General features: G+C 40.8%; 2 protein-coding genes across 3 annotated transcripts in view; one reads left to right on the forward strand and one right to left on the reverse strand.

The window, feature by feature from the left end:
- Positions 1-201: 201 nt before the first annotated feature.
- MRS2 (magnesium transporter MRS2) lies at positions 202-13,374 on the reverse strand. The gene is made up of 12 exons (XM_054648821.2): positions 13,308-13,374; positions 11,488-11,930; positions 11,203-11,276; positions 9,665-9,701; positions 8,957-9,069; positions 8,368-8,541; positions 7,585-7,715; positions 6,775-6,891; positions 3,962-4,114; positions 2,748-2,865; positions 1,867-1,980; positions 202-902 (listed from the first exon to the last, which is right to left on the reverse strand). Exons 2-12 carry the CDS (start codon positions 11,684-11,686, stop codon positions 792-794), a joined length of 1,341 nt encoding a protein of 446 aa, XP_054504796.2. The 5' UTR covers positions 11,687-11,930; positions 13,308-13,374; the 3' UTR covers positions 202-791.
- A 5,309-nt stretch (positions 13,375-18,683) lies between these two features.
- DCDC2 (doublecortin domain containing 2) overlaps positions 18,684-24,976 on the forward strand; it is a 56,457-nt gene continuing 50,164 nt past the window's right edge. The window contains exons 1-2 of one of the 2 annotated variants that reach the window (XM_077180024.1): positions 18,684-19,256; positions 23,517-23,568. In XM_077180024.1, coding sequence (XP_077036139.1) covers positions 18,964-19,256; positions 23,517-23,568 — 345 coding nt within the window. In that variant the 5' untranslated portion in view covers positions 18,684-18,963. The remainder of the gene's footprint in view (positions 19,257-23,516; positions 23,569-24,976) is intronic. The other variant, XM_077180030.1, reaches the window with a different exon arrangement.

The following is a 24,976-nucleotide window of genomic DNA, read 5'->3' on the forward strand; positions in this document are numbered from 1 at the left end:
AACAACCTGTCTGATGATTTTTACCAGAATTTGAATTATGGCAACACAAGGAGGTGTTAAACTGCAGCTGTATCAATGTGTGTTGAAACAGTGTCAGATGGAAAACTCAAGTGGGTATTATCCATAGGCCCACTTGCCCTGTTCCTAGAACTGCTGTTTGGAGCCTAAATTAATTGTTAAGGAATATACAAGATTAGCAGCTACATTTCAAAGCCTTTTATTGCTCCTTTTTTCTCATTGCTTCCAATCTAGAAGTCATGCTTCATGAGAGATGCAGGTATGCTTTTTGCTTTGGAAAACCTGTTCTCTGCAATTAAATAGGGTCTTAAAAATCCACTCAGGAAGTCACTCTTGGCATGGATTTTTCTTTCAAGTCAGATTCCTAAATCTGCAGTTCAGAACCAGAATTACTGATAAATCCTGACTGTTTCCTTCTTAAAGCAAAAAATTCTGTTCTCTGTAATAAAGGCCATTAACCAAAGCAGTATTTGACAGAAACACTACAAAGGAGAATGCCCAAAAAGTAAGTACCTGCATGTAATACAGAAAACTAAAGGCACATACATGGGGTGGAAGTGAAACTACTATAGAAAGCATTTTGCTATTTGCCCTCATGTTTCTCTTCTTATGTGTGTGAGCATTAAAAATTTCATTGTAGGTTTTTGGCACAAAATATATATTAAATTAGCAAGTTTAGAAATTCTTGTAGTTTTCAGTAAGGAAGAACAAATACAAGGAAAGAGTCCAAAGTCCACCCTGTAACAAAGAAAGTCTCTTCATTCCTGCTGTTCCTACTGGTTTGTTAATGTGCTTCTGCTCAGCCCAAATGTTTCTCCTTTAAGACTGGTCTTTATGTCCACTCTTCCAGCTGCTGGTTGGGATTTTTTCAAAGCTGCAGGAACCTAGGCAAGAAACAAAATAGCCTGGTTACATGAGAAGCTGCTCTACATGTGGCAGAAGTAAGGTTCCACAGATGCTTGAACCCTGATTTTGCTCCCCTTATTTTCAGAACAGTGTCTTTGGCTTCTCCCTCCCTAATACCCCCCAATATCTTTCTCCAAGTCAGTCAGTATGTGCTGGACTTAGTTTTGAACTACACTTCAGGATATTCTAGTAAATTGTAGCCATAGCAACAATTCACAACTACTGCCAGCTGATTCTTAGTAGCAAAAGAGGAGAGGGAAGAAGGAATTTATCTGAGCCTCCCTTTGTCACTTGTAGCAACTTAACTTTTGACTTTTGATACATCAGCTATAAATTTTACAGTGCAGAGATGAGGTAGACAACACAGTTCCACAAGTCCTGGAGAGTGCAGTCAATAGGGAAAATGACCCATACATGCTAATCTGAGCATGGTCTCTTTGGAAATCTTCCTACAGCTTGGTACCCTCAATAACAAAGATAACTGGTGCATATGTAAGAAACTATTACAAACTTCAGACTGAGAGTCAGGCATCACAACCACAGCATCATTCTCCAGAGTGATGTTACAGCTAGTGCTCATCCTCATCATCCTTTTAGCTCTACTTAGCCTTTTACAAGTCAGTGACTATGGATCCAGAGTTAGTATGTGGGTAGGAAGATGAGGACTGCTTCTACCATTAGCCTCAGCTCTCCTTGGGCTACTTGGGTGAAAGTAAATACAGCACTTCTCATGGAACAGCCTGCAGCTTCACTTCTGCCCAGTGCTGGGGCTCCCCATCTCCTTCAGTCCAGCTAGGGAGCACCTTCTCTGTCATGGAGCAGACCCTGAGCTGAATTTTGCCATGCTTTGTGGCCTATCCATCGAAGCCATCTTATTTTCTGCCTTAGGAATGGAGTGTACAAGCAGAGTGTGAGGCAGGAGCCCCAGCCAGCCATACGTACGTGAGGAGGTAGCGGAGGATCCAGGTGCCGCCCAAGGAAGGAAAGTAAGCGCCGCCAGATCAGACCACTTCCCAGAAACATAATCCCTGTCACCAACCAAAATATCCTGGGGTCCTACCAACAGAACACTCCCATTAGTCATCCAATTATCTCTCCAGAAAAGGGATTACCCAAAGATAATCTCTCACTCCCCACCAGTGTTTTCTTCCTATATAAGACGAAGCAGTAAACTCTTCACCATCAACAGCCAAATCCTTCCTTGGAAAAGGGCTGTTTCACAGCAAAGTATTTTATTTAGGATCACTGTACTGTATTCTGTTACTGTTCCATGCAGTTTTCCTTCCTTCATTGGGAAGTTTGAAAATTCAATCCTTATATTTAACTGATTTGAAAAGGAAGAAGTCTTTGCTTTGTTTGTGTGTTTTAAAGGCAGTATGTGCAGTTTCAAAGTTGTACCCCCCCAGCTGGTACCCCTTCCTCCCCAGTTTAGGTATAAACAATTACTGACAATAAAGTACTTCCTCTGATGTGCTGGAAATGCCTTGGCTACTTGACAGATACCCTTTTATCTGGAAGACAAAGCTGCTCTTGTCAGAATAGATGATCATTAATGAAACTTTAATACTGCTTTATAATCAACTACTTATACAACCAAAAATTTGTCTTCCCATTTCTTTTCCATAGACATGACACAGAAAAAAGGCTGTAATACAATTACTGTGCAGTTTGCCATGCAGTAATTTGCTTACAAAATAATTGACTGTATGAGCACATGAATCACTGGAGCTTTGTCTGTGGAAAGAATGAAGTTGTACCAAATATAAAATAACCTGTAAGAGCAGGACACACATTTTATGATGAACACAGGACTTGTTCCTTACCTCTTCAAGGGATGACTCCAAGTTCATACCAAATGCAACTCCTATGAGTCCAAAGAGAGAAACAGAGAAAGTCCCCATGGTCAGCTGCAAGTTCAGCCTCATCATCACATTACGGTGGCTAAAGAAGGGAGAAACATCTGTAAGGGGAACCCAAAAATTTATTTGCTGCCTAAATTCTTAAATTCCATATAAAATGCACTAAAAACAAGTAGTGAAAGAGAGGAAATCATGCTGAAATTATATACCTCAGTTGCAAAGATCATGAAATAACAGTTCAAAGAAACTATTCTTTTGACATTGCTACATCTGGACACCTCTAAAGGCAGCAGGTTCTGCTTAGCCATCATCATGCTTTCCAGTATTGCTCACTTCTCAGAGGTGTATATATAGAGTAACAGTAAATTTCTGCTGAAATCTGTAACCTCTCACCACCATCTGGCTGCAATTTCTATGTCTGTATTCACAATGGACAAAAATTTTTTGTTACCTTGCAAATTAATACATTTTACAAAAAATGGAGTTGCTAAATGCTGCAGACTACAAACTTCAGTCCTTTTGGGTGAATTCCATATTCAAGTCTTCCACAAAAAGATTTTTGTGGTTTCCTGATACAGCATCCACAAAGTGATTCTACAGATAACTCCTCAGTGTAGAGGAGAAAGAATATTAAACACTGACCTCAGAGTGGCATGTTCATGCAAATGCAAGCTACAACTCTTTTTCAGTAAGAAACCTGACTAAAAGTGAAAGATGTAGCATACAGAGAGAAAAAGAAACTTGCTCCCAAGCTATTAATTTTTGCATCACTCTACAGAGTAATAATTTAACTTGTACTGGAAACTCGAGTAGCCTAACCAGACTCTGGTTAGTAGTCTTTTCTGAACAGAATTTTAATATGCTTCTCAATTTGCAGATATTTCCTGTATTGGATAGCTCCCCTGAACGGTCTAGGAGAAGCTGGGTTTCGCTACTAGGGAAGATTGCTGCCTAGCTACAGAGTTACATACTAATTACACACACTAATTAGGCTATCTTCTTGCTTTGCTTTACCCAGTTCACAACTAGAAAAGTGCAATACAGCTGCTGTGACTACAAGTCCATTCAACCCTCACTAAGACAGAACTCTCCAACTTTCCTTGTAGTAAAATTTGAGAAAGTCTAGGCCAAGAAAGTCTAAATTCCAGATTTTGGCAATCTAACAGATGGTAGCTAACCTGTCCAGGTTGATAAAGATGATGCTTTCTGAGTCGTCAATCAGTACTCTGAGTTCACGAGCTTCATTTAAAAGATCTTCTGCTTGCCTGTAATAATTCTCCAACAGCAGCTCCATTTCCTCTGCATGGTCAATCCCAGATGTACTCTCCTCACTGTGAGCAACAATTTATATTTTCCTGGTTATATACACATGTATGCATATACATTCATATTGTATAGAAGTGTATTACTAGTGTGTTAAGGAACGTAAGAATTGTGGGGAACAAGAATGCTGTTAGACACTACACCACAAAATCCAACATTTTGATAAGGAACTTCCATCAGTTCCAACAGCATAAAATAAAAATACTTTTCTATTTATCAGCTCCTGAGAAGAGGCAGTCAGTTATTTTAAGTAGTAAAGTTAACCTTTGATGTGCTCAAAGTATGCACACCACCACAAATTCTAATTTTTTTGGATATTAAAAAGTTAAAAAGTTATAAAAATTTTATAGATTATTAAATTATTATAAAATGTTAACTATTTTGACAATTAACTTTTTGGTGCCCTCAAGTGGTGAGAGCTGGTAACAGTGCAGTCAAAAACTCCCAATAATAAAACAACACAAAGTGAATCCACAGTGATCGAGATGGTTTAAGTTATATTAAAACGATTTAGTAATAAAGCATTTGAGCTGTCCACAGCTGCAAAGCATTTTTAAGTCCTGAAGCAGCCAAGGAGTGACTATCTTAATGAAAGATGCTCCTCTCTTAAATGAATTTTGAAAGACTTTCATCTCACTTCAGAACGCTACTGCTGGAGCAGCAGTCTTCCTCTGAAATACAAGTTTCTGGCATTGTGTAGATGAAACTGAGGCATCTGAGGTCCATAAGAGCTTGGAAACTAAGCAGCAAAGCCAGGAAGATTGTTCATATTTTTTTGTTTTGTGGTATGATCTCATTTCTCTAGAGAGACTGAAGTTTTTAATCAATCTCCTCCTGGCATTACTGACTGCTAAAGGAACATCTCTGAAATGTTTTTCCATGAAAATAGGTGGTATGTCTTACAAATCAACTCATGTAAGCTCCCTGAGGACCTTTAACAGAGCACCTAGTTTCTCTCTTTCTGGGGCAGAAACTGGGTTGGCCAACCTGATTTGAAAGCCCTCCATACCTTGAGGTTTTCACTGCATGGAAATGAGAGGAGCTGCAGACTTGAGAGTCTTAGAGCACTATCTGCAGTATTACAGATTCAGCTCAAGGTCATACTTGATGAGTATCTTTACGTTTACATCAGCTTCTCTGGATATACAAAATAAAGACAGACACAAAGACATGAAAATAACTGCTACTGGATGTGCTTTCATTAACATCTGTCTCATGACTCTTCCACATTCTGGCATTCCTTCACACAAAGTTAAGAGGTCTGCCTCATCTCTCTGAGCCAAGTTCACCACTCTGCTGCACAAGAAGATCTCTGATGGCACCTATCTGCCTAACTGGGCTCCTCCACATCCTTTCAAGATGAACTCAAATTTGACTTCACCAAATACCACCTATCAGTTGTATCAATCCTGGATGCAAAAAGAGCTGCTTGCACATGGCCAATATGTCTCCAAATGTGTTGTCATGGCTTGTGTTTCCTGGTGTGCCTTGTGCACAGACTGCCTCATTGCATCCTGCAGCAGAGCTCTTCACACAACCCCCTACTACCTCTCCTACCCTTGTGCACTGGAATCTGAAAGAAGGGATGCCTGTATGTTTCTCTTGACACAAGCATAAGGTGCCATTGGGATCTTTCCTAGATCCCCTACACGCTGTCTACCACAGGGCAACAAAGGCTTTGCCAGCAGACTGTATTAAATGTAAAGGAAGGCTGTGAGCAAAACCGGGAAAAAGACCAACTGCTGACTCAGGAGCAGTTGGAATTTAGAGCTACCTCTGATACTGCTCCAGAAGATCCCTTAGAAATGCAAACCATGTCCCACTTCTGGAACACTGAGTTTCTGCTGCACATTTAGATTAAACTCTGCAGGGCAACACTTCAAACCCACACACCGTGTGAACAGGATTAAAACGTACAGGCAATGCAGTCAGGCAAAAGTATCATTCAGTAACTTCACAAAGTGCCCTGTAAGGTAACTTCTGTTGTCTGCTTATATATTAAACACATCTCTATGCCCGAGATTTAAATACAATTCAGCCGAAAATATACGTGGAAATTGTATACAATATCTTTCCATTTTTTAGTTTTTATTAAAGTGACCAGTGCACTACTGTTGCTGTGTGCTGTCCTTCACCAGAACCCCAGGGTGCAATAGGATTGTTTCTGCACATACATCTCCTGGAATGCTGTCCTTCAGGTGCCCAAGGTTACTCCAAGGCCTCTTTCTTTCAGGTTCTACTGGTGAAAAAAAAGCTAGGAGCAAGGTATTCAGAACATTTCTAGTAAAGGGAGTGTGGAGTCTGACCTATTCAAGACAAGCTTTAAAACCTGCCATATTTTGGTGAAACTGAAGAAAATGCTCCCAGAACGTGTTGATTTATATTGAAAAGTAACATTTGCTTTTTCTGCCATCCTGCTTCTGTCCCATCACATACTAGATGATCCAGCCTGTTATGTCAAGAACTATTTGTAACTGTGTAACAATGCAGTTCCTCAACAAAATGGCAACTACAATGGTTTCTGAAGTAGCAAGCATTAGGGTTAAAAGAAAAATATAAAGACTTTTTCTTTCTGGCTTTTAGCAGTAAACATTCAGTTTAGTGTTCCAGTTTTCCTCAAACAAAATCCACTGTCAAAAAAAAGTATGTGGTTTCAAACTATACATACAACACTTGTTGATCAGTCCATTTAGAGAGACAGAGTTCTTCTATTACTTCTTCTTCATCTAAGATCTCCAGAATCGTTTCTTTGAAAACTTTAACATCTGTTTCCAGTTCTGACAAGCTGAAAGAAGAAAAGGCAAAAGGTCAAATAATACCCAGTGGCACCAGTACCCAAAGGTAATCTCTACATGCGTTTGCCAGCTTGTCCCCTCACCAGATGGAGTGGCCAGGGAAGACTTCCTTGCAGGGTTGTAAGAGCTCCTTCAAAACATGCTCTACAAACCACACACTTAGCTGTGGCAGTGATCTGTCTGGGGACCAGTGAGGTACAGACACACACTAAAAGGCATCCCGATGTGTTTCTGGATGTATTTGTAAGCCAAAAAAACAAGCACTCTTTGAGCACATAGCAAGCACATGTTTGCCCTGTCGTATGAGAGAGGCCAATACATGAAGGTAGCACTGTACAAGTAACCTCAAAGCACAGATGTACACAGATTTACAAAGGTTTAGATTAAAGGGAAGGTTTTTTAAGGTTTACATTTTCACACTGTTTGATTCTCTGAGGTATTATTTTGTTTTGTCAGATGCTATTTAAGAAGCATGACACAATTTCTGACTCTTCAGAATTTCTTTCCCTTTCCACCATATCACAGGTAATTCATATACTGACTTTTACGTTTCCAAGTAAGATGCACAATCCAGCATTACAGTAATCTAGGAAATTAATATCAGATACCATTTTCCTAATACTTTAATGCATGCCATTTTCTATGGTCATCTTCTAGTGTCTTCACAGCTTATTCTTAGTTACCTCTTGCCATTTTGCAGAAGAATGTGTAGTTTACTCCTATCCACAGATAAAAGCTTGGGATCCACTAGGGCTTCCAGTGTCTCAAGGATCTGAGGCTGCAAAGTGTTAAGTCTTCCCTGCAGTTTGCTGATCTAGATAACAACATGATCCTTCATAAGAATTAAAATAATTCATTTAGAATGATTTGGGCAACTGACTCCTGTCTCTCAACACAGAATTCTCAGTTATAGGTATTTAACACAACCTGCTTTCCAGTGCCTGGGAAATATTTCCTATATGGATACCCCATAAACACAAAGCCAGTGCACAATACAGTATTTCATAGAAAGTGAACTGAAACCCAGTGACAACCACACCAATAAGGCTAAAAAAGCTAAAACATTATTGTCTATAAATGTTATATTAGAATTAGCAAGCACAGATTTCTAATAATAGCTAGAAATCTCATCTGATTCCTTCTTAAGAGGCCAAAACCTCAGCACATTTGTGTGATTTTCATTCCAGCTACAACATGTCTCTAGAAGGGAATTCTGACTTGGTGTTTCATTATCCAAATGGTAGTGAAGCCATCATATCCAAATAGCACTTTATTGGAAAGGGAATGAAAACACACATACACACAAAACTCTAAGAACTAACAAATCAAAACAAAAAAGAGAAAGTGAAAATGCAGAATACATTTAAAAATATGTACGTGTAAATATTAACACAAGACTAAAGTCATACTGCCCTTTCTGTGTAGCAAGAACTTCCCAAACATTTTTAAAAAATGAGATAGCTCACCCAGTACTGCAGAATTGCTTCTATGGCTCGGAATTCAAAGGGCAGGGAATATGTGACTAGTTGACCTTCCCCAGCTAGCTGAGATGCTAGTTCATTGAGGAGCCAGTGTTCCAGACTTAAATTACGATAATCTAGTATCAGAAGAAACTCTGGTGTTATGACAGCCTTCAAGAACTGAAAAAGACAGTACATGTAAGGAGTCTGAAAAAAACCTCACTGAAGATTTCTCATAACACTGTAGCACATTTGATGATTTGGGCTTTGATAAAATCAATCTTCAAATGTCATTTCAGGTAGGAAAATAACAAAATCTCATGCTAACTGCAAAGAGGCTCAGACACAGCACTGTGCCAGGGATTGAGAAGAGGCTCTGCACCAGCCTTTACTTCTGTGACAATGTTAGTAATGTTTCTCCAGTGTTCAACAAGGAAAATGGTCACTAATGTACAGTAGATTGCTAGGCAGAGGTCCAAAGAAACATTTACTGCTGGACTGCATGTCACAGAAAGCTGCTGTTTTCTTGTTGTGCAAGAAAATCAAAGTGCAAGGATGAGACAGGGTTTACATTCAGCTATAGGGAAACCATTACCTCCATTCTCATGATGATCCTGTTGTTCCTGGTTGCAATGCTCATCACATGTTGAAATCTTAGATCTCGTGCTTGAAGACCCAACTCCTGGTACAATTCTGTTTTCTTCTTTTCTAACATGAAAATATTTTTAGATGGAGACATTTAGAGGATAAGCACATATGTTCCAAAATTACATCCTAGCGTGTTACCAAGTCCCACAACAAAACAACCCAGCTATTCTTAAAGGTTTTCTTCCTACTGACGTCTCAAGCCAAGTTATCTTCTACAACATTTAAAAGACTGTATTTTGAATGGAAAAATTCTAGATATAAGTGAAAAAGTTGGCCACGACAATTAATTTCACATCAGAAACAAGTGACTCCTTTGAGAAAGCACATGTAATCCTACATGGACAGACAAGGCAGGAAAAGTAGCATGGTGGTCAGAAAAAAAAAAAAGGCAAAGCAAAAATTACCTTCCTGTGAGAGATGGTAATATATTATTTTCAAAATACTACTTAATGTACAAAAACTGTAACAATAGAGATGCTATGAAGGCCCAATGGAAGGCAGCAAAACAGAAGAAATGCTGCAACATCTGAAACATAAACACAGTGAAATATCTAAAACATAATATTTTTAACCAAGTAGATTTCAATTGGGCTTTTCTGCACTGGACAAGGAAAAAGCTCAAACAAACCAAAACAAAATTACAATGAAAACTTACCAAAATAGGTAGTATTTCCCTCTTTGTCAAACTTCATCTGGAGGAATGGAAAAATAAAATATTTTTCACAGAACCATTATAAAATAAGAAATCAATTTCAAAAATTATTTGCACTTCTCTAGAATCCAAATGGAAAACACATTATGAAGAGAAAGCAACTTTTATGGTCTCTATTCACAATTAAGCAAAATAATTGCATGAATTGACCACGTTTCACTGTGTTTGTGACCAGTGTCATCTGCATGACCGTGTTCCTACACAAATCTTGCTAAGGTGATTTACAGAGGATCAGACTTAGAACAGACTATTTCTGTTGGAAGAGACCTACAATGATCAGTGTCCAGCTGCTTGACCAGTTCAGGGCTGACCAGAAGTTAAAGTCTGATATTAAGGATGCTGTCCAAATGCCTCAAATGCTGACAGGCTTGGGATATCGACCACCTCTCCAGGAAGCCTGTTCCAGAGTCTGACCGCCCTCTTGGTAAAGAATTGCTTCCTAATGTTCCGTCTAAACCTCCCCTGGTACAGCTTTGAGCTATTCCCATGCATCCTATCACTGGATCTCACGGAGAGGAGACCAGGAAGGCATCTTACATCTGGGATTGAAAATTCAGCTATTTGCTCTGTAACACTCTGAAAAATTTACAAATAAAACTTAAAAAGTAAAGATTACCACAGACTGTATGGTTAGGCTTTGTGCCCACATCAAGTATTGCAAAGACATACTATTTAGCTTGTAGCCTGCACCTAAATACTTCTTGTCTCAGCATCTGTCATTCATATTATTCACTTAATGCTTGTATTTCCTAGTAAAATTATTTTCTTGGAAAGACTGCTGTTCTGGATTAATAATGAAGTTTATTGTTTTTCCTCATAAACAGTGTAATCCAACATTACTGACTTCTAAACTGACTTTCAGTGAATTAAGCCTACCTAAGCATTCATTCCAGTAGAGCTGCAGTGGAGGTTGCATGGCACCTTACTGAAAAGAGAATGACTGCTTTTCATTATCAACAAGGAGACCACATCTTCCTTCATTGGCACTAATAATGGGATTTTTCACAATATATATTTTAAAAAGAAAACCATAATGTGCAAACCAAGCAGCTTGCAAACAGCCTTCAATTGCCTTTAAAAAGACAGCATAGAGAGAGCTTGTCTTTCACCAAATTCTGTTTGCTTAGAATTGCAGCTATCAAGACACAGGACTAATAAGGTATTAGCAAGCCTTGATAAATTTAAGAAGAAAGTTCTGACTGCAGCACTTCCAGTAGTTGACTTGCTTTCACAATTAGAGCCACAGAACTTCCAGCAGATGCTGGGCCTTACAAAAGCATTTTCATCAATACTATGCACTCCAACTGGTCCTCATATCAGAGTAGCTCAAAGCAACAATTTAGAACTTAGGGATGTTCTCTGAAACACAAATCCACCTGTTTTTATGACGCCTTAGGATTAAAAAACAACCAAACGAGGGAAAAAGCACCATCATCTTGCACCGGCTGCCCTCGCTGGCGGAAATGCCTGCAGGTACTTACCACGGCAAAAACAGGAGACACGCTGGCCAGGGTGGCTTGGGAGCTCTCAGTCGGGGCATGTTGGTAAAATTTACCTGCGGGGAGAGAACACAGCTCTACTTCCAGCACACCGCCCTTGGCACTGAGCTGCGCGGTGCCCCGCTCCCAGGCTCCGGTACACACGTCAGGAAGCGCCGCTCACGACAAGGCCCCGACGAACCCGACCCCGTCCCGATCCGCCCGGCCCGGCCGCCCGCAGCGCAGCTGCCCCCACCCCCGTGTCCCGGGGCCCGACATGGCGCTCACCGGCCCAGCGCAGCCCGCGGGCGCCCTGCGGCACCGCCGCCACGGCCGCGGGCCGGTCCCAGGCGCGGCCCGGCGGCAGCCCCGGGGCGGCCCGCGGCCGGGAGCCGCCGCCCGCCGCGCCCGCCCAGCCGCGGGCCGCGCAGCAGCAGCAGCAGCCGCCGCCCAGGGCGCGGGGGAGCAGCGCGACCCCGCGCAGCATCGACCCCGCTCGGCCCCTCAGCCCGGCACCGCTCCCGGCGCGCAGCCGCGGCGAGGGAGGAGCCCGGGCCGGGACGGGGGAGGAGGAGCCCGGCGGGGTGACGGCAGCCCCGGCGCGGCCTGCGAGCAGCAGAATCGCGCCGGGGCCTCGGCGGCTCTGGAGTGGTGGGTTCTGCCGACCCGCTTCTGTATTTCTGAACGCTCTTGAGATAACCCAGTGGCGCCCTGAAAGTTCGTAGCCATTGCTGTGTATGTGAAAAATGCGTATTTTATGATTGGCTTTTCGCAAATATTAAAATGAATATTATATGTGTTGTGTAGAAAGTAATGCTGTATTAATTTTCTTAAGTAGTGTGGTAAATATAGTTTTAGGTTATAACAAAATGTTAAAATAGAAATTATGCTATGTAAGATATTTTTTTTTAAAAAAGGACTCGGACTGAGATAGCAGTCACAGGACATCTAAATCTTTCAGAGAAAGAGAATTTATTGCTCCATTATCAGGAGAAACGAACTTCTTCCCGCCTTGCTCGGGCAGGACGATGCCGTTAGGATTAAGAGGAAGAAGTTGACAATGACCAGATAGAATCCTGTGTTTGAATGGAATTTATGCATCATGTCTGAGATGCATGAATATGCAACAGGCTATTGTTTTTAAGGGTTAATCCTCTGGGCTTTTCCGGGCTTATGCTGCCCAGAAAAAGGTACTTGGATGTCCGTAACTCTGTTTCTATTGTCTCATATTGTCCTAATTCAAATTGTCTAAATTATTATTACTCTAATTATATTACCATTTTTATAAACACTTTATTACTATTAAACTTTTAAAATTTTAAAAATACATGATTGGCATTTTTCACATGTATATGCCCAGAGACATGATCCTTCTCACCACTTCACCCAGGCTGTATTCAATCCCACTGTACATGAAGATTTGTGAGAATGGGAAAAAAACCCCAAGCACCCCATAAAGCTCACGTGACCTCCTCTAATGAGGTAGGTCCTAATCAAAAATCCAATTAAATGGGTAACTGTTCCCAAAGACATAAGTGTTCTTAAAATCCCAGCTCCGGCAGTGCTTATAACACCTTACTGTGTGAGCACATCTTACTGTGGCTGGGATTTTCCTTGCTGCATTCAGCCACTTCCAGATGATCTTCTAAAATACGGGGTTTTTTCCAAGTGAATTACAGATTTATCCCCAGCAAATGTCTTGGAATTAAATTTCCTTGCCCTACTTCTGTATCTAAGATAGAGACAACCTAGGTGGTTGAAATGTAAAAGTTTCATTAGCAGCATACCAGCTTCCACTGTTGTATACTCATTTGAAACTGCATCTTTCCTGTGCAGAAGTGCAATGCAGGTAGGAGGGGTCCTTTGGGTAGTCCTGCTGAAGTGTGTAAATCAGCCTGGAGACAAAGCCTGCATCCAAACCCCGCAGCAGAACACGTTATCAGAATGTACTTACAGTACTCATTAATCCTCAGCAGGGAAGTAAAAAAAGGAAGTGATTAATTAAATGATCCGTGCAGCATGGCTGCTCCAAGAGGAAGGCACAAATCTAAACACCGATCAGAGTTTTGAAAACAAGGGTGTCACCAAACAGGACAAAAGAAACTTACCCAACACCAATTTGATGTGAATAAGCAGACGCTTCTTTTTTTTTCGTTTTGGCCCTGGGAACACACAGGATTACTCCTCCAAATGTGTTCCACTTAGTAAACAAAATTCATCCATTTTATATACTTTTTTTGCCAAGTCATCATTACATAAGTTGTTTTATGTACTATGCATAATACGTCCGCTCTTAAATTTAATCTTTACAATAATTGGTTTTCTAGTTATATAACTTCATTAATATTCCTACTCTAAGACAATCATTGATCAACCCTACTGAGCGCTACTGAAAGGAATCCTTGACATTCAAATCAAGATGGGAAGGGTATGGGGTTTCCGAGCAGCGTCACTGGTGTGCATGATGGTCTCCATAGCTTCTTGAACAAAACATAAGAAATCCAGTGACTTCTTGGTGAAGTTTCTATGGTCACATATTTTAAACACAGCACTCCTAACATTGCTGTACCTTATACTTTGCTTTTTTCTACTTGCAATCCTAACTAACTCTTTTATATGGTTAAATCAATTATATTATCAGAATATTTATAACAACACTGTATTTATAACAACTTTTCTTTCCTGCAGCAGATGACCTGTGCATCTGTATGTTTGTGTGTACATACATACATTAACATACATAGATGAGCCTTTGTTCCAAAGGGATTGACAGGCATAGAATCTGAAGGATGGTTTTATACACTCCTTGCATAAAGGTGACTGACTTCACAAGGAAGTAATTCAATGAAAAAGTTCTTCAGCAGTTATAGACAGCATGTATATGTAGACTGAAGCCATCAGATATTTTCAGTTAAAGGGTAACCACACCTGTCTGCAAATGTTGTCCCTATTCATACTTGAAAAAGCTGAAATCTCCTCTAAATTGAATATTTCAACTCTAGTGTTGGTTCATCTCAGCAGGTGGCAGTATGTGCAACACTAATTTAATCTCTTGGATGTCAGAGATACTTAATATTTGTAAATAGCAGACAGCACAGAAAATACCTCAGGACGGCAGGAAAACAATGCACACTATTGCTGAAAATTTATGGCAGCTTATGTTGGCTCTGCATGTTGGAATGCAAAAACTGGGGAAGCATCTAAAGGATATCTGCCAGAAATTCACATTTAATGAATGTGCAGTAAGTCTTACACAGCTGACATTTCACACTCTTCAATAAAAAGGGAAAAGCTGCTGGGTTGATCTATTTGTTTTCCTTTGCTCATCTGTTTTTCTGTCTGCTAAGACAACAGAAATGTTGGAAATAAGATGATGTAACTTCTCACTGAATCTGTACCGATACAAACTCTGCTCTGTAAGATCCAACAGGCCAAAGTACTGGAAAGCACTGGCATTGTATCTCATCACAGCTGCATTATCAGCCACCACTGTGACTGTCTGGAAGGGCAGACAATAACCAAGTGTCACCTCTGTCTTCAGAGGTGAAGGCAACACATGGGTTTTCACTGGCAGCCAGGAACAAGTCATAAAGCACACACACTATGTCTGACTTCACAGTGCTTCTGGCAAAAGATAACTGGAGATCTATTTATTGTAGCTCTAAATACCAATGAGCTGCTTGTTGATTCTGCTGTCAGGTATCTGTCCTGCAGTGCCAAACTTCGGGAACTGTTTGCTGAATCTCATCAAAGAAATAGTGGGCCAAGCTCATCTGCTGTTTATTGAAGAGGCTCACTTGTCAGAACCGAATAAATACTTCTGGCTGCCCGGGGGGCTCAGAGACCTTGGCACAGAGCCCAAGACCCCATGCCTTTGATTTAACCTTGGAAAAAACAATTACTAACCTTATATGAAGAATTACAAGCCACAAAAGTTTAAGTAGAATGATAGTGAATTTATTCACAGGCTGAAAAATGGATTTCTTGGGGTTTTTAGAATGGGGGTTCAGGGAGCAAGATGGAGGAATCTGGGTGTGTCCAGCCTTTCTCCTTCTTCTTGGCTTCCATCTTCTGCTGTGATGTTGGCACTTTTAGATTGGTTTAGAGTAGAAGCTCACTGTCTAACATAGGTGATAGGTATTGGAAAGTAATTGTAAACATTGTATACGCAGTTTTTAGTATAAGAAGATAACATTGCCTCTGAGGCGGGCAGAGTGCCTCTGACTGTCTTGCTGAGCAGTCCTCTGCAGGTCAGGAGAAATAATTTTATAGATAAGATACAATAAACAACCTTGCAACCGAGAACTGAAGAGTTCTGACTCCTTCGACCATCGGGCTGGGAAAAGAGACTTGTATGTATCTCGGGGTCACTCTGACCGGCTAGAGATCCCGAGACTCACTGACAAGGACAGGCATGACGGCTGTTCTTCATTCAGCTAAAAAGAAAGGCTAGCTCCAGCACAGGCTTGCTTAGTCATGAAACTGCCATCCAAACCAGAAGCTATTTGTGAGGTTGAATGACACGAGCAACTAGTTGCACTGCCAGCTGAATGTCAGCGCAGACAGGGGACTGCTCTGATTGCAGCCAGGCTTTGTGCAAAGAAACACCAAGGAAACACCAAGGGAAAACACACAGAAAGAGAAGGAAAACATAGGTATCATCAGAAGGGTCCTTATAAATCTCTGCTGAAGAAAAGCTCAGAGAAATTTTGGGTAAAATTATGGTAAAAAGACATCTTGGTCTACAGACGATTCTCAGTGTATAACTTGTCCATTTGATCAATTTTTGTAATATACAAATATGTGCCTGTACCTATGACCTGTTTCTTCTCCTAAAAGAAATGTGCAATTTTATTCACATTAAAAAAAAATAGAAACCAGAACAACAAACAAAAAGCCAGATTAACAAAAAACCCTACAAGTGCTACCAGACAGTACATAAGTGTTTAGTGGATGATGAGTGCTACACAAGAAGAGAGAGATGGAAAAGACCCCATAGAAAAATTGCCAAAAAAACCCACTCATGTTTGCAGTTATTTCTCTCACATGAATGAATCAGGAATACCCAATTGGTAATCTCAGGTCCCTTGACAGCAGCAACACTGAGAAATCTTTGCTTAAGAAGGATGACTTCACTTTCATTACTCTATACCAAGACCACATGGAAGGTACCTTTCAACCGTTTCCTTTCTTAAGGTAACCCCACTGGAATTTGTTTTTCCATGGAGAACCATTTCCTTTTGTGCCTCTAAGGGTTTGCTAAAGCCTTTTCCCTATGTAATCCTTCAGCATCTTGGCTGCCTCAAGAATACTGTTGGACAGGACCTGTTTAGTCAAAAGCTGTGGCTTAAACTAAGATTGTCTAAGGTATTTTTTAAAGCAAAAATACTTGATCATGGTATTCTAAGGAGTTTTCGATCTGGCAATAGAACAAGTAAATATATTTGCTACAACATGGGCTTTAAAATTTACAACTGCATCGGTATTTTACCTCTAGTGAGTGCATATGAGCTGAACTGCTTGGTATTTATGTGCTTTAAACTGCCAGTGCAGACAGTCTGGCTACTCCAGACATACAGCTGGGAATAAAGTAGCTGCTATGGCTTAGTCTGATTTTCTGATAAGCTGCACAGAGTTATTAAGTGTGATTCTCAGCACTGTGTGCAATAGAATAAGCTGAATTTTTTTCTGTGTTTAGAAACTTCATCCTTTTCCATTCTGTCCATTTTGTTGGTCTTTTCTTCAGCACTAGGACATTTCTGTCTTCATGACTTCATGTTTTGCTGTCACTGAGCATAGCTGGCAAGGCCCTGCAACAAGCTGCAAAATCTTTCCTGGTTCTGAAATAGCAGGGGCCTCACAGCATTCTGGTGCAGAAAAAGTGCCCCTGTTTGATGTTACACTGTGCCATGGCTCTGCTCTCATCACATCCCCCAGCATTATGGTACGTTATGCTCCTCATGTGACCTCAGGGGATCCTGACACAGGACCTGACAGACTTCATGTCATGCACAAGCCTCATGTAAGATGAGAGGTCTGATGTTGCTCCATCATAAAGAGATTATGTGTGTCTGCATTTATCTTCATCATGTCAGTGGGTTCAGCAGTTTGACTCCTTGCTGTTGAGAATGTGAGAGGAGATTGTTTACAAGGTGAAACAATAGCAGGAATAAAAGATAAGACCTTGGAAAAGTTAGGAGGAACAAATTATCATGGCTCAAGGCACTGCTGTTTTGGACTGAAGTGTTTAACCTGTTCTTAGCTTTTGGTCAGCAGTTGTACTTTTAAACTTAGGTGAGATGGAAAACAAAGATTTTGTCCACCAATTTTAGGCTGCTTTAAGGCTAGCAGTGCCCTGGTACCATTTAAGGGAAATTTTGTTGCAATCCATAAAGTGATTGCAAGTAATGTGGCCATAGGTAAAGACCAACAGTATTTTGAAGTATCAAAAGTGTCAAAATGGGTGCACCAATAAAGTATTGAGTATCTTATGCCTATGTCAAAGATGTTGTGTGACTACAAATTAGACCTAAGATCACTAAATGTGATAGAATCTGATATAAAATAGCAGATAGTTGACATATCACTACTTGAATGCAGAGCATCATGAGGGTCCTCAACATTTTTGGTTTTTACTCAAAAGCATATCTTTAATAACAAAAATTTCCTTTCAGGTTACAGTAGTTCAGTGTTAAACAGTATTAATTTGAGGACGCTTAATGCTTGGTTCTCCCCGTTATTAGTCAGAAGGAGACCAGCAGCGAGTGGGGAACTTTGGTTGTTAACCAATAACAGTAGCATGTTTGACTGCCCTCACCCTGAAATTGCACTTTTTGTAATGGTTAACTGCTCTATTGTAACTCACAGCAGGGGGGTAATTTTCCCATCAAAGGAGCTAAGATAAAAGGAAAGAAAATTCTTTCCATCCCGAGTGTTAAAAACCCATTTGAAAAGACAATCATTACTGTTCACTACAAAAATTCAGGTAGGAAGGTCTAGTGCATTTTTAGACTTGAGGCTATCGGCGGGAGAAAGAGGTTGTTAAAGAAATTGCATTTGAATTGAAGGCACTTCTGTTTTACTTTCTCTCGGGTTTTACGGCTTCTTGTCCCCAGGGTGTGCCAGAGCGCGGTGTGGGCGCTGCGCCGCCAGGGCAGCTCCGCCGCCGGCCCGGCCCTTGTGGGAACGGGCGGCGGTCGGGCAGGAGGAGGCAGAGCGGGGATTTCCCTGTCTCCTTCGTTCGGATCCCGTTCCCTCTTCCCCCGCGGCCCCCTCTGCCCTCCTCTAGGCATGCCGCCCCTCTCCCTCCTTCCCGCAGTGGCTCCGGGCCGGGCAGGCTCCCGGCAGGCTGCCCGGCGGGGAGGCCGAGCACACGCCGGGTCAAGCTTCCCGAGGAAAGCAGGGCGGCAGGGCTTCCCGTCATGGCAGAGGGAGGAGAGAGCCGGAGGATGAAGGCCCCCGAGGCTGCGGTCCCCGGCAGTCCGTGTCCCGGCTGTGCCGGCCCGAGTGTTCCGCCTGGGTTGGCGTTTACCACACCCCGCTCCCGCGGCGCCCGGAGCACCGCGCTGGTTGCCGGGGAGGAGCCGCTGTGTACAGGCTGCGCAGAGCCGTGCCAGGCCCCGGCGGGCCGCGATCGCTCCCGGGAGGTGTGCCCGTGTGCCCGGCGTGGGCGGCGTCAGGGCCAGAGGGGTTCCCCGGCAGCAGCTCTCCCGAGCAGACAGGTGCGGGCGGCTGGGGCGGCGCAGGACGCACGGAGCCAGCAGCATGGCCAGCCCTGGCACCAAGGCGTCGTGGCTCTCGCAGCCGAGCGTGAAGAGCGTGCTGGTGTATCGCAACGGGGACCCTTTCTTCCCGGGGCGCCGCATTGTCATCCACGAGAAGAAAGTGTCCAACTTTGATGTGTTCCTGAAAGAGGTGACGGGCGGGGTGCAGGCGCCCTTTGGAGCGGTGCGAAACATCTATACCCCCCGGGGTGGGCATCGTGTCCGGCAGCTGGACGAGCTCCAGAGCGGGGAGCAGTACGTGGCTGGTGGCAGGGAGGCCTTCAAGAAGCTCAAGTGAGTGGCTGAATGTAAGATTTATAGAGAAATGAATATCAGCATTTGGGGTTTGGCACGGTGGCAGTGCTTCAGACGACCCCTCACCCTGTCCCTTTTATTTATTAGTCATTGCTTAGAAGCTGTGACCCAGGGCAAAAGGAAAAAATCTTTAGAGGTGAGCTCCAGAAAGGGTATTCGTACCATGAGTCACACAGTGACAACTCCTTGACATGACGGTAGAAAAGGAGAAACAGCTCCTTAACCCGAAGGACATGCGGGAATGACATGTTGTTGTGATATCTGTGCTTAGCTGAAGGGCCAGTATCAGTATTTGTGCTCAGGGGTAACGTGGTGAAAGCAGTAAAAAGTGGAGTGTTGACATTCCTGCCACGAAGTTGATGAGCTTGGGAATTCAATACCCAATACTTCCTTTCTTGTTTATTTTTTAAAATTCTAAGGTATTCTACCCACTTATCTGTGTCTCCATCACTTCTGTTCATTTTGGATACATATATAGCCTTTTAATGCTTCTCCTGTTATTTAAAATACGAGCGTTTACATTCTTTTTCCTGTCTGGACCCCAAGAATTAAGCTGCCAGTTTGTCTGTTTTCTAGTGAGTCACTGGGGGAATAATGTGAAGGAGGTCTGGGCTTTTAGGTGTGTTTCCAGAGTGGCTCTGCATGCGATCAGTAACTGTTGTTAATTCTGTCAGTGAATGTCATGGTCTCAATTGACCATGCTATCATTTGCTTTGTCTTTGTGGGCATTTTTCCTACAGATGAATTTATGGAAATGAATCTCAAAATTAACATCCCCTTTCCAGAGATGTTTGAGAATTCATATCATCAACTACCACCTTTACAGTGTCTTCCTCATCTTGGCTCTGTAGAGTTGAGGACATTATATTTTTCAGAAGAGCTCATTAGTGGCTCATTATGTTTCAGGACAAAACTCTTTGTGCAATGAACAGGATCTCTATCATCATCCTTACCATTTCTGTCACTAGCTGCTTCTAAAGATTTATTAAAGCTTCTTGCACTTCAGTAGAAAAGCCAGAGAGAAAGATGTATGACAGGCTAAATATAAGCCCTTTTCCAATAGTACTTACTCTTTTCTGTGTCAAATGCAGTGCTCAACTCTAAGAGAGGTCTACCATTACTTTTTCATATTAAATCCTGTGATTCTGTGGATGGCTTAAAATTGTTAAGTTATCAGCACATCATGAAACACTTCCCTAAATGTGTTTTGTGTTGATAGGCTACAAATAAGTAAGTGTTTGGCATTAGCATGCACTGTTTAGAGAATTGAGCACTCTGGATTTATGTGGGGAAAAGTATTTCTTTTGGTCAGGCCACACTATATGGGTCAGAGTTTTATGGTGAGACTTTTTCAGACTTTTATGGTTGCAACATGCAACAAGGTATCTAGTTATTTAAGGCCAATAAAGATAATACCTTAAAAATAACCTAAGGGACTGGGTAAAAACAGGCTGTTTGATATATCCCTTGATATTATGTCCTAGTCCTGTGCTGTAGAGAGGATAAATGGGATGGCTTGAGATCCCTTCCATTTCTGTATTCAGAATTGGAGTTGTTCTCTTATTAGTATTTGCTTACATAGTGCTGGAAATGTTGGCAGTGCTTTTCTGAGCATTGAAAAGAAACTGAAGGGCTTAATGTTGAAGTTGTTCTTAATTGGGTTGTAGACAGAATGGTAATTAGGGAGACATCTTAGACAGAAAAGTCAGAGGAGAGGAAGGGTTAATTGGAAGGAACAGTTTTCTGGAAGGAAGTGAGAAAATTAAAGAAAAATGTGTATGTTTGTGTAATGTGTCACAGGTAAATAGTTACAGTGTGACAGACCAAAGCATCTGCCTCAAGGGATCTGAATCTGATCTGATGGCAGCAAGAAGTTTGATTAAAAAAAAAAAAGAATCTATTTCTTTTTATTTTCCCCCAGTGATTCTTATTGGCTGTATTAATTGCTATTACAGACTATGCAGGGCTGAACTTTGAAATGGAGGCTTGTGGCACTGATGTGTAGGAGCTGTGGTAGTGTAATGGAGAAAGTATCCAAGGAGTAGCAGAAGTTGAAAGTATCATTGTTCAGCTTCAAGCAGTGCATTTGTTTCTTCTCAGGTGCCTTACACTGAGAAGTGAATTTCTTTCTTTCCTGTTCACAGTAAATTCAAGAATAAACTGCGCTCACCTTTAACACATGAGCAAAACCGTAACTCTTAACATTTTGAGGTTGATAGTTCTGAGGGCATATATTCTAGATAAACTGCTGAATATTTTTTCAAATTAAAAAAAAAATTCAGTATTTAGAAATTCTGATTTTAGAAAAAAAATGTAGGAGTTTTCTTCAATGGAGGAATTTTTAGTCAATATTGGCAATTTTTGTAACATATAGCAAGTTTTCCAGCTTGTTTTGTCATTTAATGGTGTCCTAAGTTAACACACTCATTTTTGTTGTATATGTGGTAAGGTGTGTTGTTGGTATATTGGAGTTGTTGCAGTGGTGAGTGAGAATGCACATATAGGCTGCACCCCTGTGGAGTTCTTCCCCAGCTCTCAGCTCTCTGAAAGAAGAATGTCTATGCTGAGCTGGTTTCGATTTTTAGCTTTTTTTCAGCATGCTACTCCTCCATTCTCCTCCCTTTGCCCATTGTATCTGTGCTCATTCATCAATGGTAGATTGTCCTCTTTCCAGCTGTGTCTTTCTAAATAATGCTGTAGTTTCAGTGCTGGCTTGGCTAGCCATGGGTTGGAAGCATTTCTGCTTTCTTAGTAAGTGGGAATAAATTTGTAAAATGTTTGATTTGAGGTTTTATTTGAGTGTCATTATCCAAAAAAAAAAAAAAAAAAAAAAGCCTTTGCTCTTATTTAGAACTTTGCAGATTTTCAGGCCCTTGAAATTTGATGAATGAATGTCCAGACTTCTGCACAGTGAATTTAAGCCTTTGACTATGTATTTGCTTTGCTTTGTCACTTAGTTTTTGGTGAAGTAATTCACAGGTGCTTTGAAAACAAGAATCACAGTCAGCAGATATTGGAACCATTTTGCCTGAGGCACTTATTTCTTTTCAGTCTTGCAGGCTGTAATATTTCTTGGTTTTGGTCTAAAGAGAACTTGTTCCTTTTTGTACCGAGAGCTGGGATCAGTTGTTATTATTATTTGTTTCTCAACATGAGGCTTGTAAAAATGTTATCCTATGTTGCTACACTTACCTTTTTCAAAGCATTGGCATGCACTTTCAAGCACGGTGTGGCAGCTTTGCTGTGTCTTACTGTCCCCTCTCAAGGAAGCCTTGAAATCCCTGTGACCATTCTGTGTACCCTGATAAATGATTGCTATTCCTTCAAAGAAAGGATGATGGGTTTTTTTCCTTTTTTTTTTCCTTTTTTCTGCTTTTGCACCTTCATTCAATTCCCATGAATTCTTAACTTTGGCCAAGTACGAAAGTTTCTTCTGGCAAATTAATCTAACCCCAGTCATTAACTACAGAGAATGATATAACTGAAGGACTGCAGATGTTGTGAGATCTGAGGCGTTATGGTGAGCTTGCACTGGTGCTTGGCTTTAGGTGTACCTGACTTCTCAAATAAGGTCTTCTAGTCTGAAACTCCTGGTAAAGCACCTTCCCACTGGAAGTGAGATCAGGGAACATCACAAGAAGAACATAATATTGTCCAGATAGATGTATATTTTTTTGCTTGTCCAGTTGAGGCATGTATTTTACCCATAAAACTATTATGAAGCTATTATTTGTTCATCTAGCCACGAGAAATGAGTGTTCAGATGTGTCCACATTCTATTGAAACCCAAATGATATAGATCCTTTTAAACTTTAGCTGATGCCCTGAGTTAAACTTGGGTGTGCAGGCAAGCCTTCAATCTATCAGAGACTTATTGTGAGAGACTAAGAGGCACGATGATGACTTTGAAAACTCTGGTAAGGTGATACTGTGCTGAGAATTATTGATCCACCTGACAGCTGTATATGAGCTTCTTTCTGACAAGGGGGTTATTGATGGTCTGTTCTAATCACTAGAGACTTGAAGGTAGGTGGTTGGTTCTCCCCTGTCTTTTATATTAGCCCAGAGGGCTAGCCTGAAGATTTAATATTAAGTATTAGTTAATAATTACTTACTTTTTCTGTTATTTTGAAGCATAACAAGTTTTAAAACCTTCATGTGTGGAAAAAAAGTGTGGGATATTGGTATTATGTAAGTTAGATGATCTTGTAAGTAATCAAACCCGTTTTCTTTCCACAGCTATTTGGACATTGGAGAAACAAAGAAAAAACCTGCTGAAGTCAATAATGAGGTAGGATTGCTGAAATATTGAAGAAATAAACCTGCAGTATATGTTAGTGACATGCCTGCATTTAAGCCGGATTTTTTAATATATATTTATTTTATTTAATTTTATAATAATACAGTTATTATACTAATATTATGGTTATTATTACTAATATTAATTATATAGTTATTACTAATAATAACTTTATTATATATGCAGTACCATTCTGCACATATTTCTTCAGTGATTATTATTCTGGTTACTCTGATCAAGTGTCCTAGGTTGATAAGGAAGTGAGTTTTTTGATATATTTTTGATGATATATTGACTGTCTTTTGCTCAGCTTTCTAAATTGCCTCATCCAGTTAAAAACTCAGTAAGAAAAAAGATCTCCCATTGTCTTCCTTGAATCTGGTCATAAACCTAAGGGAGATTTGTACTTGCAGAAAAAAATGGTAAGAATGAAAATTTTGGGAGTTTTGGACCAGCAAATTTTCTTCAAAACTTGGTATTTCCTCTGAAGAAGAGACATTTTTGTTTGAAAAATGCCAGTGTAAACTTTTAACTAGTTCTAGTCCATAATTTGCCAAGCTCGGTTGTTTCTCTTCATCAGTGCTTATGCTGTAGTTGGAGGAGATAACTGCAAGCTTCAAAAAGCATCATGAGGATTTGTGTGAGATGTGTGGCTCTGCATTATTTTTACTGTTTTATTGTGTATAGGAGGTAGCAGTGACTCCCAACAAACATTTGCCTCACAAGAATCATCAGCTCACTTGTTTGTCAATTTTTTTTGCCTTGTGTTCTTGGGCCACATTTTCAACAATTCAGTGGTTTGTATAGCAGGTATCTTCAGACAATAGGACACTAGAAGATCCTCAAAATTGCCCTAATGACCTTTAGTGTGATACTCAGATACTTCTCATTCAGAAGCTATGTAATACAACAATTTTTTAATTTAGCATAACTTGTCACCTGTATTTTTTTTGAATGGGCTTACTGAACAGGAAGATCAAATTCAAGTTGAAGATTTGATATGCTGCTGCTACAGCTACCCTGTAAATTTATTCTTAGTTGGATACTTACCAGTACAACTACAGCCTTGCTTTTTAAAGGCTGTTTTAAGGCTGATTATTTTGCTGCAAATCCGTAGAAGATTTTTGATATAACAGAAAGTCCGTGCAGTTGTAGAAGTAGTTGTAGAAGTTGTGAGTTTTTTTACTTACAGTTGCATGTTTGATAAAAGAGGCTTTTATTATTTTGTCTGGAATCGGTACTCATTGTATATTATCTCAACACTTTCAGCCATGTCTTGGGGCTTTGAAGTAATCCAGTATAAAACCCTCCATTATCTCAGCTTTCTTCTTCATATTTGACTTATGTTTGCAATCTCCACTGTCTCCCTGTGGAGAACTTAAATCCCTGTGCTGAATTT

This window comes from Agelaius phoeniceus, chromosome 1, assembly GCF_051311805.1.
Source record: "Agelaius phoeniceus isolate bAgePho1 chromosome 1, bAgePho1.hap1, whole genome shotgun sequence".
NCBI classification, from domain to species: domain Eukaryota; kingdom Metazoa; phylum Chordata; class Aves; order Passeriformes; family Icteridae; genus Agelaius; species Agelaius phoeniceus.

Coding starts and splice junctions, on each gene's coding strand:
- MRS2 (XM_054648821.2), bottom strand. CDS start 11,686: ATGCTGCGCGGGGTCGCGCTGCTCCCCCGCGCCCTGGGCGGCGGCTGC. Junction 8,542..8,956: donor GGATCATCATGAGAATGGAG/GTAATGGTTTCC, acceptor TGTCTTTTTCAG/TTCTTGAAGGCTGTCATAAC. Junction 4,115..6,774: donor TGGACTGATCAACAAGTGTT/GTATGTATAGTT, acceptor TGTTGCTCACAG/TGAGGAGAGTACATCTGGGA.